Source organism: Euprymna scolopes, chromosome 8 (assembly GCF_053919585.1).
Source record: "Euprymna scolopes isolate OS-2025 chromosome 8, ASM5391958v1, whole genome shotgun sequence".
In the NCBI taxonomy this organism is placed as follows: Eukaryota; Metazoa; Mollusca; class Cephalopoda; order Sepiida; family Sepiolidae; genus Euprymna; species Euprymna scolopes.
Window position 1 is genome coordinate 22,313,720 of NC_136489.1, and position 19,324 is coordinate 22,333,043.

Genomic DNA, 19,324 nt, shown 5'->3' on the forward strand with positions numbered 1-19,324 from the left:
AAAACCCGCAAACGTAAGAATAGACACAAGGAGATCCTATGGTTCAACCCCCCGTATTCCAAAAACCTAGAAACAAACATAGCTAGAGAATTTTTTAAAATATTAGATAAGAACTTTAAAGCCCCCCATAGATATAATAAGATTTTCAATAAGAACACAATTAAAGTCTCTTACTCTACTATGCCTAACCTTCATCAGAAAATAATTAGCTCTAATAATAATAAAATTAATAAACTACAAAATGCAACTATACAAAATACATCGGACTGTAACTGTAGAAGAAAAAATAAATGTCCCCTACAAGGCTCATGTAAAATTAAAAATGTTATCTATAGCTGCACAGTATCAAAAACTCCAAATATACAAGAACCTATCAACAGCCATAACTCAACTACCAGATTAAATAATAACACCAACTTAAATCAATCTACCGATCAATTATTAACCAACCCACCACATTATAATCCAACAATAGACCTAACGGAAAATAATCATAATAATCAAGAGGTAATATATATTGGTTCCACATCTGGCCCAATAAAACATAGAATTTCAACGCACAAACATTCTTTTAAAAATAACTCTCTATCAAACCAAACTACTCTATCCAACTATATTTGGCAACTAAAAAATAGCAATATTTCTTTCAACTTAAAATGGCAAATAATTGAGACTTGCAAATCATATAAACCAGGAGATAAATTTTGTACATTATGTACAAAAGAAACCCTAAAAATTTTAAAATATGAAGATATAAAAAGCACAACCAAACTAGTAAATTCAAGACACGAGCTTCTATCATGTAATCATAAACGTTGGTTTAAATTTAATAAATATAAACCACCTTAAATCATTAAAAATTACTCATTATTAAAATTGATTTTTTTTTAAATAAATTAAGTTAAACCAATTACCGCCCTTAGACTCGTAAATCAAATAATAAATAAAGCCATGACAATTATCTCCCCTTAAAAACTTGCAAAATAAATACTCTCTCTCTATAGATATTAACTGTAGCGTCTTTAAATCAAAATACGCTAACGGAAACAATTTACTGCACGAGCGTCGCCCTTTTAAAATTCATCATTCAATAAAATAAAAAGCTATAGCAAACATCTAAATGACTACTTTAAATACAGTTCCTGATTTCAAAAAAAGAAAAACCAAAAGGTAATTATATATCTATATATTTTTAAATCAAATTTATTATGTAAATTCAAAAAAATATATATTTTTTCTACTCATTTCCATCTCTAACCTATACCAATTTTCTTATTAATTTTCTTATAAATTTTAAATCCAAACCTTTTGCTTCAATTTTTCAGATTCATCTGCCTTACTTTTAATGCTAGGTTTATTTTTGGTGTCTTTTCAATTCAATAAAAATCCTCCTAAATTTGCTGATGAGGAGACCGTGCTTACCAAAAAAACTATGTATAATTGTTCTACGTGACTTCATGTATACCACAAATAAAAAGCACGGATTTCCGAAACGATCGTACAGATAATTGACTTTGTTGTTGTTCCTTCTTATGAAACTGATTTTTAATTTAATTAAATTTTGATTTTTAAATTTTTAAAATTTTTAAAATTTTTAAATTATAAATCACATTACTTAATATATATATATATATATATATATATATATATATATATATATATATATATATATATATATATATATAAAGAGAGAGGAAGAGGAGTTATTACCATCGTCATACAATGGTGAAAGGAACCGTTGCAGAGGCGTGCCGGCCTTTCCCCATATAGGATTCTTCAGGTTATTACAAGACCCATCAGCTGTGCGGTACTTATCTCCATGGTTGCAAAGAGGAAGTTTGAATGGACAAGGAAATTTGGGTTGTGGAACTGATTTCATTCTCGGCAGGAGACGCAGTTGGTCTTCACTCAGGCTCAAACTGAAAACAATGATAAAAGTATAAAGCAATTCTTCAAATAAACATATTTGATTCGCGAAACAGCATTCAACATGTAAGATAGTAGCCAAAGTTAACAACAATGGTAGAGCACACATATTTTCCTCGTCGTCAAAGCAAGGTTATTTTCCAGTCATTTTTTTGCTACTAATGGATGGTCGCTAATCAAGCCATATAAACCACACAATGATAAAGGGACAATGGCATGGAAGTATTTTCAACGATTGTTTGAATTTGCAGCGTTTGATTATTTAAAGGGGCGACTCAACAAATATTTGTTTACATTAGACTTGAAGACGAGCATGTTGTAGTCAGTTGGGAGGTAGCTGCATAGTATTTTGTTTCACGTATGAAAAGTTTTAGAAATAAAGTTAGTTCACGCAAGGTTTGTTCGATTTCTTTATATGCAGTGAGAAAAAAGGATAATTATTTGCTGCGGTCGTATATAGACGAGTTCTTTATGTGAATGTTTTATTGAAGGTTGTGAAAATCCTCAAATTACTTTTGTGCTTTAACAAAATCCGCCCCCTCATCGTCATCATTCACAACAACAGCAATAAAAACAAAACATGTACTTCTTCTTTATCTTCATCATCAACATAGTCATAATAGTCGTCGTCATCATCATCATCATAATCATCATCATCATCATCGTCATCATCGTCGTCGTCATCATCGTCGTCGTCGTCGTCATCATCGTCGTCGTCGTCATGTCTCATTGTCCTCACAAACCCCTGATTCTCACAAGTTTTAAGATGATGATTTATGATGTGATTTTTTTTATTCTTCTGGATTACTTTTCCCATTTTGAGTTTCACAGCGTTTCAGTCGATATAACCTCCGATTTTCTTCAAGTATATCTTATCGAACTCAGGAATTTGTTTCTATAGAATTCGGAATTTGAATAGAATTTCGAATGGAACCCTTTATTTAATCCACGGATTAATCAACTTTTCTGCCTATTATTATTATTATTATTATTATTATTATTATTATTATTATTATTATTATTATTTGTAATAGTAGTAGTAGTAGTAGTATTGGGACTAGGAATACTCACTAGGAGATTCACGCAGGTCTTTATTACTGGTAATGATAGGCAGTGGTCCCTGGAAACTGGATGACAACAAGTACCCCCAAGTTTCCAGAACTCTTCACCGCTTTCCAGAACGTTTGCAAATGTATCTGCATTATCACAACAGCCGCTTAAAATTGACTTTTCGCTGCCTACGACCATTATATTATTATACACTCACTAGGAGTAGTTACACAGGCCATCATCAAAGAATTCTCTTTGAGAACAACGTATGGTGTTTCCTGGAGTCTGAGTGATAACAAGTCTGCACAGATTTCTAGTACTCTCGACTTCTTTTGATACGTTTTGCAAATTAATTTGTGTCATTGCAACAACCGTTCACCATTGATTTCTCGTTGGTAGCGGATATTGCTTTTCGCTAGAATTTGAGTGACAATAAGTCTCCTCAATGTCCCAACCTCTTCGAACTCATCCAGTGAAGGCTTGGTTAGTGCTTTCTTCCCTCGGTCTTTCGATCCTTCTTGTCTTGATCCCTATATATATATATATATATATATATATATATATATATATATATATATATATATATATATATTATTAACAACATTAGCGTGTGCCCATTTTTTCCGCGGTGTTCAAGCAGTACCTAAATATGTCAATTTCCAATTTTACGCAGCTTCTATTGGTTCATAGCTAGTATGAAGAAAATATTTGTGAAATTTTGTTAAAAACAAAACAAAATAAACCAAACAAGCCAACAAACAAAAACGCTACCGAATATTTGCATAAGAGAATAACTACGGTGGATGTATTTACGTATTGTTTTTCTTGACAAAAAATATTAGAAATCATGTTTTTATACAATAATAATAATAATAATAATAATAATAATAATAATAATAATAATAATAATAATTTTGAAGAAATTCGCAATGCGGCCATATCTAAATTTTCTTGCGTATTATCAAAAAAAAAAAAAGATTACTTAGTTTAGGAAATATTTGTCATGTTTTTAATGTTATTATTCTATGATGGTTACTTAAAACACGCATGCAGTAAATATATTCTTGAGGCTTACGTTATATTCGAACTTGGTCATCATCATCATCATCATCATCACCACCACCACCACCACCACCACCACCACCACCACCACCACCATCATCATCATCATCATCATCATCATCATCATCATCATCATCATCATCATCATCGTATGAATCCGAAGATGGGTGAAAACCAGCAGTTGTTTTTTTGGCTCGCAAATTCTAAATCTAGGCGCAGAGAAAGTTTTTATGGTTAAAACCCAGTCCCCGCTGATGTCAAAGGGTGGTATCAAGAATGACATCTAAATTAACCCGGGGCTTGTTCCGTGCGAATCGGGGAAGTTTGCAGTAAAATGTAAGTACACTTGTTGATTGGGACGGACCAATAGTTGAAAGTCGAAGATGAGGTGGAACTCTCTGATTGGTTTATGATAAGGGGGAATTCGCCCGAACCCAACCACTTAACTGAGTATAAGATATACAACTGGGGCAAAAAAAAAAAAACATCGGAGAAGATGAATAAAAGGGACACCCCCTCCCCAGGGATAGTTAACGACAAAATATATCACCGAGAAGTGAAATCTGAAATCTCGGTCGAACTGAATCATGAGTTGTGAATCCAAAGAAAACGTTTTATCTTGAAAAGATTGTTCCCTTACGAAGTGAGGCATTTAACCCAGACAACAACATAGATGCGACGACCCAAAGTTGACAGTGCGCGAGCTTAACGCTGTCATTTTATCTATTTTCTCTCCCAACATTTCTAATAACGTCGGTGTTAATAGCATTGACGAACAACAACAACAACAACAACAACAACAACAACAACAACGACGACGACGACGACAACAGAAGAAGAAGAAGAAAAAGAAGAAGAAGAAGAAGAAGAAGAAGAAGAAGAAAGGAGCAAATCATATGTTCATTGTATGTTTTGTACATGGTTTCGATTGTTATGTTCTAGTTTTTTTTTCTTTTTGGAGATTGTCCTTCTGTAAATTTTCCTTAAAGTTCCCCAAAGATATATTTATCTAATTGAAATTGTTGTCGTCTGTTGTGATTTCATTTTGAAACGTTACAGCAAAGAACGTCCACTAACCATATAGAGAATTCATTCATTCTTTTATACAGCAGAGACACGCCACCGAACGAAGTGAGAATCCATCTAATTTTTTATATAACAGATACACGCTGTCGAACCAAGTGAGGGACCATCTACACATAAGTACAGCAGTGGTGCGACATGGGACATTAGACGCTGACAAGATTTCACTCGAAACTGCCCGAGTGGTGAACTTTGAGCTTTTATCAAGCTGGGCGATCTGTAAGTGTTGCTAAGACTCTCTGAGTATGACCTCTGTCACGGCCTAAAGAAAGAGAACAAGACTTGGATGGGTCATACTTTTCCCGATACTTCTCTAGTCAGAATTTTTTCTAGAAAACGTTGGGTATACATGGGAAGAGCCACATGAAGGTTTCCAACGTCCTGAGTGGAAGTGCGTTTTATGGAACGAACTGGTTTCGGACTTGGTATGAGTCGTTAACCACTGAACCACCGTTACTTTCTATAATCGCTGGTAATCGTGAACATTCCTAGGGCAAACTTGGGCTAACTCATGCCAATATCTACTAGAGAATATGAGAACATCTCGCAAGGTCTCGAATCTGATTCCGAAACAAATATTATTATTATTTATTTTTCTTTTACTTCAGATTAAGACACTCTCGCTACAAAATAACAAATGAACACAATCACTTTACTTAGTCAAAAGAATAATTTCTTCAAAATAACCAAATCGTTACAATTTTAAGTAAATAAATTAATTGATATAAAATATACGTATTTGATTTATATATTTAAATATTAATTTTATTCACTCATATTCACACTAAATAAGGCGTATTGCTACTAAGATGTAAGGAGCTACTGTGGATTAGGGAGCATGTTTTCAGAGACACTCTTAGGGAGTTGAGCAGCTTGTTCACTTTGCTCTTATATTTCTGGATGTTAGTACAGTCGGGGAAACAAGAAATCGGGAGAGCATTAAAAATCTAGCAGAGGTGAAAACGATTCAATTGGAAGACAGCGTCCGGGGACCTCTACACTGAAGGCGTGGGATGTTGCTGTTTGTCGGGCAAGTCGACGGTATTTACGCCAAGAAAGCATTCGCTATCAATGACAATATTTTTTTTTTACAGAAGAAAGAGTCTTATTTAATGATAGTATTAACTCCTACAGACATTTATTATAGCAAAAAAAAAAAAATGATATTATTTATATGAATATTAATATTTAATATTATTTACAGTAACGGACATTTAGTATTTCAAAATGAATATTATTATTAGCAGCAAATTCAATAAATTAATGTAGAAAGCACCATGGAATTTCCATAGGTCAACTAGTTTCCATAATTCATCTAATGAAAACGAAGGATATATATTTTTTAAAAATTTCGAATGTGATTTATATTACTCGTGTTCCGATGATACACTTACCGTGAAGATAAATGTTTAATCGCAGCAATAGACAACAGTCCAGATTTCTGTATCTCATTGGTTAAGGAAGGGTTCGGGGAAAGGAAGATGCTATGCAGAGAAATAGATGTATTTCCTCTGATCGTATCCACGCCTGTAATAATAATAATAATAATAATAATAATAATAATAATAATAATAATAATAATAATAATATATTACATTAGTTAACAAGACAGAAAAGTCCTGCTAGATTGTAGATTTTGCTGTTCCAGCGAGCCACAAAATGAAAATCAAGAGACAGAGAAACGGAGCATATATATTGAACTCGCAAGAGAGTTAAAAGGGTATATGAAAGACGAAGAAAGTAAGATAACAATAACAATAGTATGAGTACTAGGAACAATACCAACAAAAAACTTCGAAAATAAAAAAGAATGGGAGAGATTGGAATCAAAGGGTGACTGAGAAGATACAACGGATAACACTAATGAAAACGGCTAAAATATTAAGGAAAACCCTTGAATGCGGAGATTAATGCATTGAAATATCTTAAAATGGTTCAATACTATCGTGAGGTTTGCGTTCGCACCGGACAACCGTAGAATGGGAATATTTCACAAACGGCTACAAAAGTATTGAAGATAGACCCCCATAACCTGCATTATCTTAAGTGCTCAGATACCCATGTTGCAATGTAAGCAAAGGCAGTACAATAATATTGTCGGGTTACGTTGACCACGGATGTCTCTAGAATGCACGGCAATAATACAAAACAGATGACACTAATAATAATAATAATAATAATAATAATAATAATAATAATAAGTAGAAGAAGAAGCAGAAGAAAAGAAAGACCGAGAAGAGAAAGGACTAACAAGACCTCCACTGGATAAGTGCGAAAAGGAATGGGACTTGGGGGGCAGGCTTGTTGCCATTCAAATTCCAGTGAAAGTTTATGGTGGTTGCCAGCGAGAAGTCAATGATAAACGGCTGTTGTGATAATGCAAATTCACTTTCAAAGGTTATCGAAATCTGGAGAGACTTGTTACCTAGACTCCAGGAAACACCACCAGTTGTTGTCAGTGAGTAATCTATGACGATGACCTATGTTAGAACTCTTAATGAGTACACATAATGTCCTATTGCCGAGGGTGGAAGTTGAGACGAGCTCCCACTCTCCTATAAAGAACTCTCAAGGCACGCTCAAATCTACAACCTCTGACAATCTAGTCATACACTTGGCCTTCTCATGTGACAGTCAGTAAGCCCGGCGGAACTATCCTACTGACGGGAAGAAGTTCATTAAGTGAGTAACTACATGTGTGATCAAACAAGAGCAAGAGGGAAGAGTGGATGGTTATCAGAGCTGGAATTGAAGGCCATAAAAAGACAAATAAATGGAGAAGTAATAGAGGATGACAAGGAAAACGAAGAAAATATGCTGATTAATGAGGAAAAAAGAATAGAGAATGAAGTGGAAGATGTGGATGAAGCGACAAGAAATGGAGAGAAAACAAGAAACGAGGTAATTGATAATAAGAGGGAAACTGGTGATGAGGTGCTGGAAGAAACCGAGGAAGTGAGAGGGATTTTTGAAAGGCTGAAAGAGTTATGGTGAAAGGAAAAAGACGTGATTGGATCATGTTTAAAAATTAGATAGAAAAGCTCTGAAGACGCAGGTAGACAAAGTATGCAGGAACAGGACCATCACAGAAATAAATACTTTGATTCATAGCTATATTTCGGCATGAGGGGGTATTATTCAATGGAAAGTAAACGAGCTGAAAATCAATGATAATGAATGGAGCTTTTTACTCAAAGAATAATGTCGATAATTTATATGTGAAAAGAAAAGAGGGTGGAGAAGGACTAATAACTGGGAAACAATGCGTGAAAGAAAATAGTCTTAAATTTTATAACTGTAAGAAAAAGCTTATAAAGGGTATGTCAAAAATTGAAAACTTGCTAGAGAGCTAACTAGTAAGGAGAAAGGAATTTAAGGCAATACATAAAAATAAACTACAAAAGAAGTGGACAAGGAAAAACCTGGCGATGGTGGTCAAAAAGTGACTTGAAGGCTGGTACAAAACCTCTATGTGCCGCATAGGAGCAAATGCCCAGGACAAATTATGCGAAGTATAACATTGATAAACGGTTAAAAATCCCTTGGGTCGACTGTGTGGGCAAAATATGTTAGAATGTATAGCACATCGTCAATAGTATCTCTAAAGGAATACGAGGCGGCATAACAAGATTTCGAAAAAAGTTCATTAGAATATATGCAAAAAAAAAAAAAAAAAAAAGACGTGGAATGATTATAATTGGTTTCCATTATCGTATTCTCATAAGAAGAGGAGTAAGGCCAGAATAATGCAAAATTTAAATATGGGGGAAAAATGGCTTAATGATATTTAGAAATGAAATGAAAAAGAAGGAATAGGATAACATGGTAAATAGTAATTAAAAATAAGTACAGCGTATAAGGATAAATCAAAAGGGTAGTACATATGTAGGTAATATTAAAAAAATATATAGGTCACTATGAAATAATTAGGATCATTAAAGAAAATTAAATAATAAAAGAAGAAAGGAAAATAGGGAAGATATAGGGGAAAGTGGAAAAAGGGGGAAAAATAGGAACAGTAAAAGATACAGAAATGCATAGATAAAAGCAATAAAAATAAAAGTAAAAATATAGCAATCTGAAAGTAAGGAAAATGAAACTAGAAAGTTGTTTAAAGAAGTTCAGAAATAAAATAGAATAAAATAATACAAGTTCCACCGAAGTCTTTAGTTTCAGATTCCAAAAATCTGGTAAGTGTTTACAAATCCATCAAGGTAAACATTTCTGTAGCATCAAGTCCCAGTACAATCTTCTAAAGAAAAATATTTGTATAATATAGCAAATCCTTAGAATACCTTAGAATACTGGTATAATCATGTGAATTGATAGTGCTGTTTTTTCTTATCTTGATGAAATTTGCTTTGTTAAAGATTTACTCTTGAATACATAATTATTTAATTTATATATGTATATATGCACATACATGTATACATGCATATATATGTATGTATGTATACACCCCCATATCTATCTATCTATCTATCTATCTATCTATCTATCTATCTCTATCTATCTATCTATCTATCTATCTCTATCTCTCTCTATATATATATACATGTGTTTCATGTTCATTTCATTTAATTTCAATATATATATATATATGTATATATATATGTATGTATACACCCCCTATCTATCTATCTATCTATCTATCTATCTATCTATATATATATATATATACATACATACATACATACATATGTGTTTATGTTCATTTCATTTCAACATATATATATATATATATATATATATATATATATGTGTGTGTGTGTGTGTGTGTGTCTGTGTGTGTGTGGTTTCATTTTCATTAATATCCATCAGCAGAGATGATGCAATTGTCTATCAAACGATTCGAACTCCGGGCACAAATACTCCAATACTTCGAATCCAAGCTTCTTATCGCTCGGTAATTGTAACACATAAACTTCAAATACCAGGGAAATCAATTTATTTGTAAATATAGTAAAAAAAAAAGTCACAAAAAACAGTGATTTACCCACTAAAGTGCGACAACTCGTAACATTACTAAATGTCCATCAATAATAATATTTTTTTCTAAACACTTTAACGGAGATCAACAATTATTTTTAATAAATTAATATTTTAGTATCCATAGAGATATATGTTTCCAATAAAGTTGTGTCACCCACCGTTCCTGTAAAAAAAGAGGTCATCTTCGATTTGATGGGCTAAGACTTGGCGGGAAATTTTTTCACTTTCTGAAACCACCGCCTTCGTGACGCTTTGTTGGAGAAATCTCCTGTCATTTATGATCGACTTCGGTAGAGGTTTTAGCACGGTCTGCCAACTGTTGGGTCGTACCAACTCTGGTTCAGCTTTAAACACAGAATCCGAACCTTTGGATTGTAGCTTCTCCAACTGGGCCGAAATCAAATTGAGTCGAGCACTTTGAAACCAAACAAGGTAGCACATTAAATATCTGAAACACATAAAATAATAATAATAATAATAATAATAATAATGATAATAATAATAATATGATAAATATTATCATATAATGAAAGCCATTTCTATCAGAATATGAATAGAGGAGAAACAGGAACAGAACAACCGGAACCAACAGAAACAAAACACTACTTGAGCCAGATATGGGGAGAACGACAAGATCATAATATAAATGCCGAATGGCTGAAAGAAGAGGCAGAGAATGAAATCAACAACGCAACCCTCAAGATAACCCTACGAAAACTGGAAAACTGGAGGGCACCAGGTCACGACGGTATTCATGTATCCTGGTTTTAAAAAAGATGTATCTACAAAGTGGACGTGTCGAAATTGATAACCAAAAAGACGCAGAAAAAGGAACCATCCCCATCGACTAGTCGTATGACATGTTTACCAATAATGTGGAAAATACAGCATAATTGAGGGAACAAATTTATCATTCCCTTCATAACCGCAGACTACTCCCCAAGAAACAGAAAAGATGTCTAAAAAGAAAAGAGGAACACATGACCTATTATACGTAGATCAAAGGATCCTGAAAGAAGTAAAAAATAGAAAAAAAAAACTCCAGGCATACATCGACAACAAGAAAGCGTATGACAGTACCCCACAAGCATGGATAATAGAATGCCTGAGAATGTACAAAATACCAGGAAAGATTATCAATTTGATTGAAAATGCAATAACATAAAGACTGATGGACAATACAAAACAGATTAAAATACAAAGAGATATCTTCCATTAAAATACAAAGAGATATCTTCCTATCATCACTGCTGTTCATCATAACCATGATGCCCCATAACAATATACTAAGAAAATGCCAATCCGAATACAAGTGTACTAAAGCAGATGGAAGAATGAACCACCTAATGTACATGGATGACCTGAAACTGTTTGCAAAAGAACAAGAAGGAATAACACAAGCAGAATCTTCGTCCAGGATATCCGAATGGAATGCTGATCATGAAAACTGGAAGCAACAGAAGGTATAGTTCTACCCAACCAAACGGAGATTGCGGCTCTAGGTGAACATGACATTTACAAATATTTGGAAGCTGTTGAAGCAGACACTATCAAATCCACATATATAAAAAAAGAAAATTGGAAAGAAATACCTCAGAAGAACAAGAAAACTCCTAGAAACTAAATAGTAGAAACTTAAAAAAGTTATAAACACATAAAAATTGTCACTAGTAAGATACTCGGGACCGTTTAAAGGTTGGATCAAAGAAGAACTGAGGCATCTCGACCAAAAGTCCCAAACTCATGACTATGCAAAATGCACTAGACTTAAAGGATGATACTGACTGGCTCTAAAGGAAGACGGAAGAAGAGGAATGGTTTGTATAGAAGACTGTGTAAATGACACAAAAAAGAATTGTTTAAAAGACAATGCAGAACACCGAAAGAATACTTGCCGCAGCAAGAGACACTGAAAACCGAAAAATACAGAAAACAAAAATGAAAAGAGAAACAGCTAGACGGACGTTTCATAAGAGTGACAAAAGATGAGGCTAACAAAAACATTTGGACATGGCGACAAAAAAAAGGCTAATCATAATCAAGTCACAGAAGATAATGCGAATAGAACCAACCACATTAAAGCAAGTATCGACAAGACACAAGAAAACAGCAAATGTAGATTCTGCGGACAAAGAGACGAAACAATAAAACACATAATAAGTGAATACGGCAAATTAGCCCCCCTCCATATAAAAATAGGCACGATCAAGTAGGAAATGCAGTACACTGGGAATTATGCAGACAATTGATTCTTGACCACACAGAAAAATGGTACAAGCGTAAACCGGCAGCAGTACTGGAAAATGAAAGTCTCAAGATTCTATGAGACATGAGTATACAGATAGATAAACCCATCCAAGCAAGATCGGAAGTCATAATTTCTTCTTTTTACTCACGTTCAACCCTAACAAGGCATATAGTCACTTGGACGTAAGGGCTACTATTTGGGATCATGCCTAGAAAAGATTAAGATGTTTGTTTACGTTACATTTAAACATCTACATATCAGTACAACCAGAGAAGCAGGTAGTAGGAAGGGAATTCCAAAGTCTAGCTGTTCGAGGGAAGAAACTATCAGAATAGAAAAATTTTGACATTTAGGGACCTCAAAAGTGAAGCAGTGAAAATTTCTTGCTAAGCGTGTTTGTCGGGAATATGTACGTCGAGGGACACGAGTTCATAAAAAAACATTCCATTAAAATATTTGTACAAAAAGGCACAGAGATTGCAGCGATGGTACAGGGGTTGGAGCTTATTTGACAAACTGGCAACTTTTTTGGATCCTATCAAAGAGGGAGAGGCTAGTGATAGATTCACTGACCCAGATACAGCAACAATACTCCATGCATGGGCGAAAGGTGGCCCTGTAGAGTAGTCTTCTAGCTAGATAAAGGGAACCCATCTTCTTTGCAACAGCTTTTGCAATGTCTTCAATGTATTTGCTCCAATTCATATTGTCCACAAATGTTAGGTCGAAGAGCTTGAAAGAAGAATTCTCAGGTAGATTGTTATTTGTCATGGATAGAGGAGGTTGGAGAAGCGTCTTGTAATTGTTAATTTTACTCGTATTAAATGTTACCATCCATTTTGGCCCCATTTCACTACAGTCTGGAGCTCATTTTCCAACGATTCTTCCATTGTCTTAGATTTATGAACATCTGTTCTTCCCTCATGCATGTTATAGAGCGTTGTATCATCAGCATATATATATATATATATATATATATATATATATATATATATATATATATATATATATATATATATATATCGGTCTTGTACACGATATGGAGGTCGTTTATGAATTTATGAATATCAGGAATAACAGTGGTCCAGGGATTGACCCTTGAGATACACCCGCATTAATGCTATGCTACTTGGATATACGTTCACAAATGAAAACCTGGATGATCCTATTGTCTAAGAAGGATCTAATTATATTTATTATCCGTCCAGTTATATCGTAGCATTTAATTTTCATTAACAGCCCTTCGTGCCAGACTTTGTCAAAGGCCTTACGTATATTAAGGGCTACAGCCGTGGCTTGCCCGCCTTATCCATACAGTTCAAAGATAACTGTTAAAATATTTGCAGTAGAACGACATTGTCTAAATCCATACTGTTTGTCAGAGAGAATATTTCCTTTTGCAAAGTGGTTGACTAGTGATTTATTAATAAAGGTATCAAAGATTTTAGCAAAGAGGGGGAGGAGACTGATAATTGAGAGGATCAATCCTTTCACCAGAATTCCTGTACACTAGTACCACAGTTTCCATCTTCTGGCTATTAGGAAAACAAGATTCAGCAAGGCATTTATTGTAGAAGTTGGAAAGTACGGGGGCTAGATCAGCTGAGCATTTTTTTAGATTTCATTAACAAACATTCAGTACATAACGAAAAAAAAAAATCGAGATAAAAATTACAAACATCCAAAGACTAAATAAATTCAAGAGTAGAATAATTATGTCATCGCAAAGCGAAACCGTCTATTAGATTAGATATAAATATTAGAAATCACTTTTTGTATTGCGAGGAAAAAAGTTACAAAAAAAAAGATGAATTCTTGCTTTGGCATTTGGTAAGATAAAGAGAATACAATAAGAGTATACTGATTAAATAGTAACAGAAAATTATTGTTTGTTACATTTTTACTTACTTAATCTCTAAAAAGGATAAAGGAAAATTTTATGGAACACTCGGATATATATGTAGGAGGTGCCTTCAATAAGTTTCCAGACTTTTTTCGTATGGGCACTTTTATTGATAGTACACACATGAAACTCGAACGCCTTCGAAGTAATCTCCTCCGAGTGCAATGCACTGTTACATAGGGGGTCTTATTAAAAGAGGATTAGAGAGAATTTCTTAGAAAGAGTCTTATTATACGCACAGTCTTAGAAGAGTCTTATTACAGTGAGGGATGTTGTAAGACTCCGAGAGAGATAGAGAAGTTCATTTTATTGTAAGAGAGACTTAGAGAGATATGTTGGAAGAGACTTTGATAGATTATTGTTCATTCCTTCCTTAGATGTGTAGAAGAAGAAACTCTTAGAGTGAAGACATGATATAGTGTTCAGACAGTTCGGACATTGTGTAGACATGATGATATTGAGACGTGTATGTAAATACATATAACACAAATATATAATACAATTGGACTTTACCTTTGTATAAGAAACATAATACACAAGACGAGCTTTACAAAAACACTTGATGGTTTATTCTTCACGACCGGCCGTTCCATCACCAAGAATTCAAAGTCTCACATTTTTTCCTTGTTAAAACATGTGCATTCTTTCACGTTTCCTGGACATACGTGTCCAAACTTTTCCTATTTCTACAAAAGGAATTTTAACCTATATTCAATATGTTAAAACATTATCTTATAAGCTGCATTCTTTCAATTTAAAATTTCATAATAAACTTGACAGCTCACATTCTTTTCTTGAAATATTTATCTATTTCTAAACAAATGTTTTGTTTTACGTTTTTAAATTCTCACACGTAATCTATTTCTAAACCAAGATTACGAGGTTCGAATTTGTCTATTGCCATCTCATTTCCATTTTAAACTAAATTCTCCATTTTTATACTTACATGAAAAGGGGACAGCCCTTATCATGTAACATCCCTCCCTTCCATATTTTACAAAATAAAAATGTACTCATTTTTAAATTTAGTACATTTTTTATTTTTTTACATCTACACAACCACACGGCTAGAAAGATCAGGCTAAAAAAAACACACAAAAAAAATCTCTTTCAGTCAGCCCTTCACGGCCGACTTCACAATTATTTATTTATTTATAAGATCAGAACCTTTCTGATCTTTGTGGCATTTACTTTTTGGGTGTAGGGTATTTACCTATGATTCACATCAGCTATTTTCCAGCCACCCATATGCCGCAGACTAGAGGTTTACACCTTTCTCGAAATGGACGACTTCCTTCGTCTCAAAAGTGTTCTGATCTCTCTTTCCGCATGGTTAGTCTTATCAAGTATGGCTTTGTTTTTTTCTTATTCTATAAGTATCTTATACGGGACATACCAAAGCTCATATACTTAAATCTTTGTGGTTGGCTTCAGAAGTTTAAGATATACCTTTTTTTCTCTCATACGGATTCACTCGGATTTCCTTGCTTGGATTCTTGAAACTTCGACGAGGATTTAGAAATATCACCCCTAACTAACTAACACTTTTCGCGCCCAACACCTTAATAGCGCTCTAAATACTATCTAATAGCCCGATTTTTTTGTGATTTTTCTTTTTTCTCACCAGCTTCTAAGATCCAGCAGATATACCCCACATTCATGCATCTCTAAAAAAATACAAAGTTATATCTTTCTTACGTAATCTACGGCATATTTTTGCCTGTCTCTTACTTCATTATGCTATATGTGATTGCCTCGGGACTACCTCTCATCGGTTTACTGGTCCCCTTAAGAATTTTCGTATTCTTCCCAACGCCTGTTTATTAATTAAGCCAAGACTAATTTACCACTTGCTTGGAGTCGGTACGTGCAACCAGCTTATTTTAAGCACTTAATTAACCAGGCTCCCAAATTTCTCGTATAGGGGCACATCTTGTGCTTATCAATCCCTACCAAGTCACTTTTCTTGGAGAAAAACTTTTAGGATCTCTAAAAAAAAAACCCCAACAAAACCAAATGCTTAAACAAAACACCTTTCTTACGGCTTATCACATCTAAAAACTCTTCAAATACCCGTTTACGTAATTTTAATTTTTGTCCCCCTTCTAAAATTCTAACTGAATCTGTAAGCCAACCATACGTCTTAACTTATTTTCTACTAGATCATTTTAATCTAATGTATATTTACGGATAACTTTGAATTCTTGCTGTGAAAATCATAACATTTAGTTACATAAGACAATTTACAATATTTGTTCAACATCATAAAAACATTTTCAAAAAATACCTTAATAATACATTTAAACATTTTGCAACAGTTATAACTTTTTTTTCAACAAAAAAAAAATCATCTGTAACAAACAACAATTCAACAGTCTGTCCAAAACAATTGTCCCTTTAAAAAAAAAAAAAAAAATTCAAATGAAAAACACAAAAAAATAAAAAGCCGAAAAGTTCAACTATGAACACGAAATGCGTTTCCAAAAAGAATTTACACGCTGTTTCAGAGAGTACATGCGACCTTTGAAAAATTCCTCTTTGATTGACAGATTAAATTCAACAATTTGTCCAAACGATTTCATATTGACACACATTTCTAATGACACTTCTACAAATTTCAAAACAATAATGGGTGACACAATCTCTGCTTTTGCGTGTATGTGTGTGTGTGTGTGTGTGTTTTAACAGACCAATTCATTTATCAATGAATTACTCATGGTGACTTATTTACTATTTTTTCCATTACTACGAATTTCTTTTACGACATATCGGCCTTTTCTTCTTTTTCTTTTTATTATTTCCTGTATCTTTTGTTCTCTGTGTGCGTGTGTGTTCAATTTTTTGTTTTGTTTTTGTTCTTTTTTTTTCTTCGCATTTCTGTGATCGTGTATTTTTTTTCTTTTTCCGTGGTATTATTTATTTATTTATTTTTTTAATTATGTTGCACCCTTTTAAAACGTTGTGTTTTTACTTTTTTTTTCGTGGTATCGACCCCAGGTTCGGTTTCTTTTTTCTTTAAACCCACCCTTGCTGGGTGGTCTGGTCATTTACGGCACCAAATTGGGAGTTTTAACAGCACTTGTACCGTTTCAACAACTTCTGGAAGGCTCCATGGATGTCCTCTTGTGTGAGCATGTCAATGATCCTCATCACAACCTCTGTCATCTCCTCAGTTGTCTCATAACGACAGCCTCTAAGGTTTTCCTTGAGCTTAGGGAAAAACTAAATCACAGAGAGCAAGCTCTGAATTATAGGTGAATTATAGGGAAGGTGAGGAACTGTCTTGATGAACATCTTGGTCAAATAGTCTGTGACAAGGATGAAGTTTTGGACTAGTGTATTGTGCTGGTGAACATGCCACTGACCCGATTTGAAAAGTGCTAGGCTCTTACGACGGAATCTCTTGCTGAGCTGCCTTAAATCTCAACATAATATTCCTTGACTGTCTGTCCAGTGGGAACCCGATGACAACAGATCATACCCGTGCTGTCAAAAAAGGAATCATCATACTTTTCTGGGTAGATTTGCTCTGTCTGGCCTTCTCGGGTCTGGGAGAGTCAGCATGCTTCCACTGGGAACTCTGTCTCATAGGCTCTGGGTCATAGCAGTATATCTAGTTTTCGTCGCAGGTCACCAGAGCACCAAGAACTGCGGGATATGAATTGATCAGCTCGACTATATCTATGACAACGTCTTTCTTTCTGATCTTTTCTAAGGATCCTTGGGACAAACTTCGCACAAATCTTCCGCATCTCCAGTTCTTCGCGAATAAGTTTGCATACAATTCCCAAACTGGTATCAAACTGTGCACGTATTGTCTCTGTAGACATACGACGGTCCTTATCCATGAAATTCTTTAACTGACAAATCAACTCTATTGTTCTGACTTCCTTACTCCTTCCACAACTCTCACAATTCCTCAAAAACTCCCTGCTTTCCTCGTATCTCTTATGCCACTTAATAATTGATGCTCGATTCATACAAGATGCTTCAAAAGCAGTATGAAACATTCCAAACGTTCCTGTGGCATTTTTTCCAAGTTTAAACTTTTTATTGCATATCGTCCTTCTAAAGTGTCCTCACGTCCATATTGCATTTTCAAAATTAAGCAGCTGTGACAACAAGACTTTAGTAGGGTGTATTCCAATTCTTGCTGTAGCTGTTCATATGAACCTGAAATCATTAAAACTGGTCAGTTATCTCATAAGATGTAAAACAATAGCATACTGAATTCTCAAGAGTCTATGACAATTTTAAATGCCTGAACAAAAAAGTCAGGAAACTCATTGAAGGCACCTTGTATATCATATAAATATTGAGTGTTGCCCCAATTGAAGCAAGAGAAATGGTAAAAATATAAAATGATTTTTTTTTTATAATTAAACGTAAATTCGTATGAGAAGTTGTTTCGAATCAACTATACGAATCCAATACAAACGGCCATTTAGAAGTTCGCATTAAAAAGTATAATGTGACGTAATAGAATTAAGATAAGTTATAGCCCGACATAGATTTTTCATCTAGTTAACACAAATAGATTAAAATAATTACAACTTACGTGAGCGTCATGGTTCAGGAGAAGTTGTTTCGTTTAATGTTGCTTGAATCGTCTTCGAACAATTTTATATTACTGGTTTCCCGTGCAAAACTGGTTAAGCAGGAAATTTGATCATTATTACGGGTTACTTTCAACAATAGCCCGTCCGTGTGAATGTTATGAATTTTGGTCAATACGTATTGTTTCGACCCTAACTCATATCCGTTAACATTAACACGTGCTTCGGCACGTGCGTTGATTTTCAAGGACTTCGGAGATGTAGAGTTTTTTTTACTTTCAAAATTTGTGTTAAGATCTATCTATCTATCTATCTATCTATCTATCTATCTATCTATCTATCTATCTATCTATCTAAAAGACATTTGTGTGTGTGTGTGTGTGTGTGAGAGAGAGTTCATTTGTCATAGGTTCCGAAACAGCTGATTGCAAATTTCGCACAAAACTAATTTATATGTCTGGCAGTGTTCTTAGTTATGTTTTGTACAGAAATTCATCCGATAAG

The 19,324-nt window shown here is 34.1% G+C and overlaps 1 protein-coding gene across 1 annotated transcript in view; it reads right to left on the reverse strand.

The window, feature by feature from the left end:
• Nucleotides 1–18,964, reverse strand: part of LOC145283507 (salivary peroxidase/catechol oxidase-like) — a 63,718-nt gene extending 44,754 nt beyond the window's left edge. Inside the window, exons 1-4 of the mRNA XM_080132341.1 lie at nt 18,823–18,964; nt 10,272–10,561; nt 6,516–6,648; nt 1,711–1,919 (exon numbers count right to left, since the gene is read on the reverse strand). Coding sequence (XP_079988467.1) covers nt 1,711–1,919; nt 6,516–6,648; nt 10,272–10,561; nt 18,823–18,833 — 643 coding nt within the window. The 5' untranslated portion in view covers nt 18,834–18,964. The remainder of the gene's footprint in view (nt 1–1,710; nt 1,920–6,515; nt 6,649–10,271; nt 10,562–18,822) is intronic.
• Nucleotides 18,965–19,324: the final 360 nt, after the last annotated feature.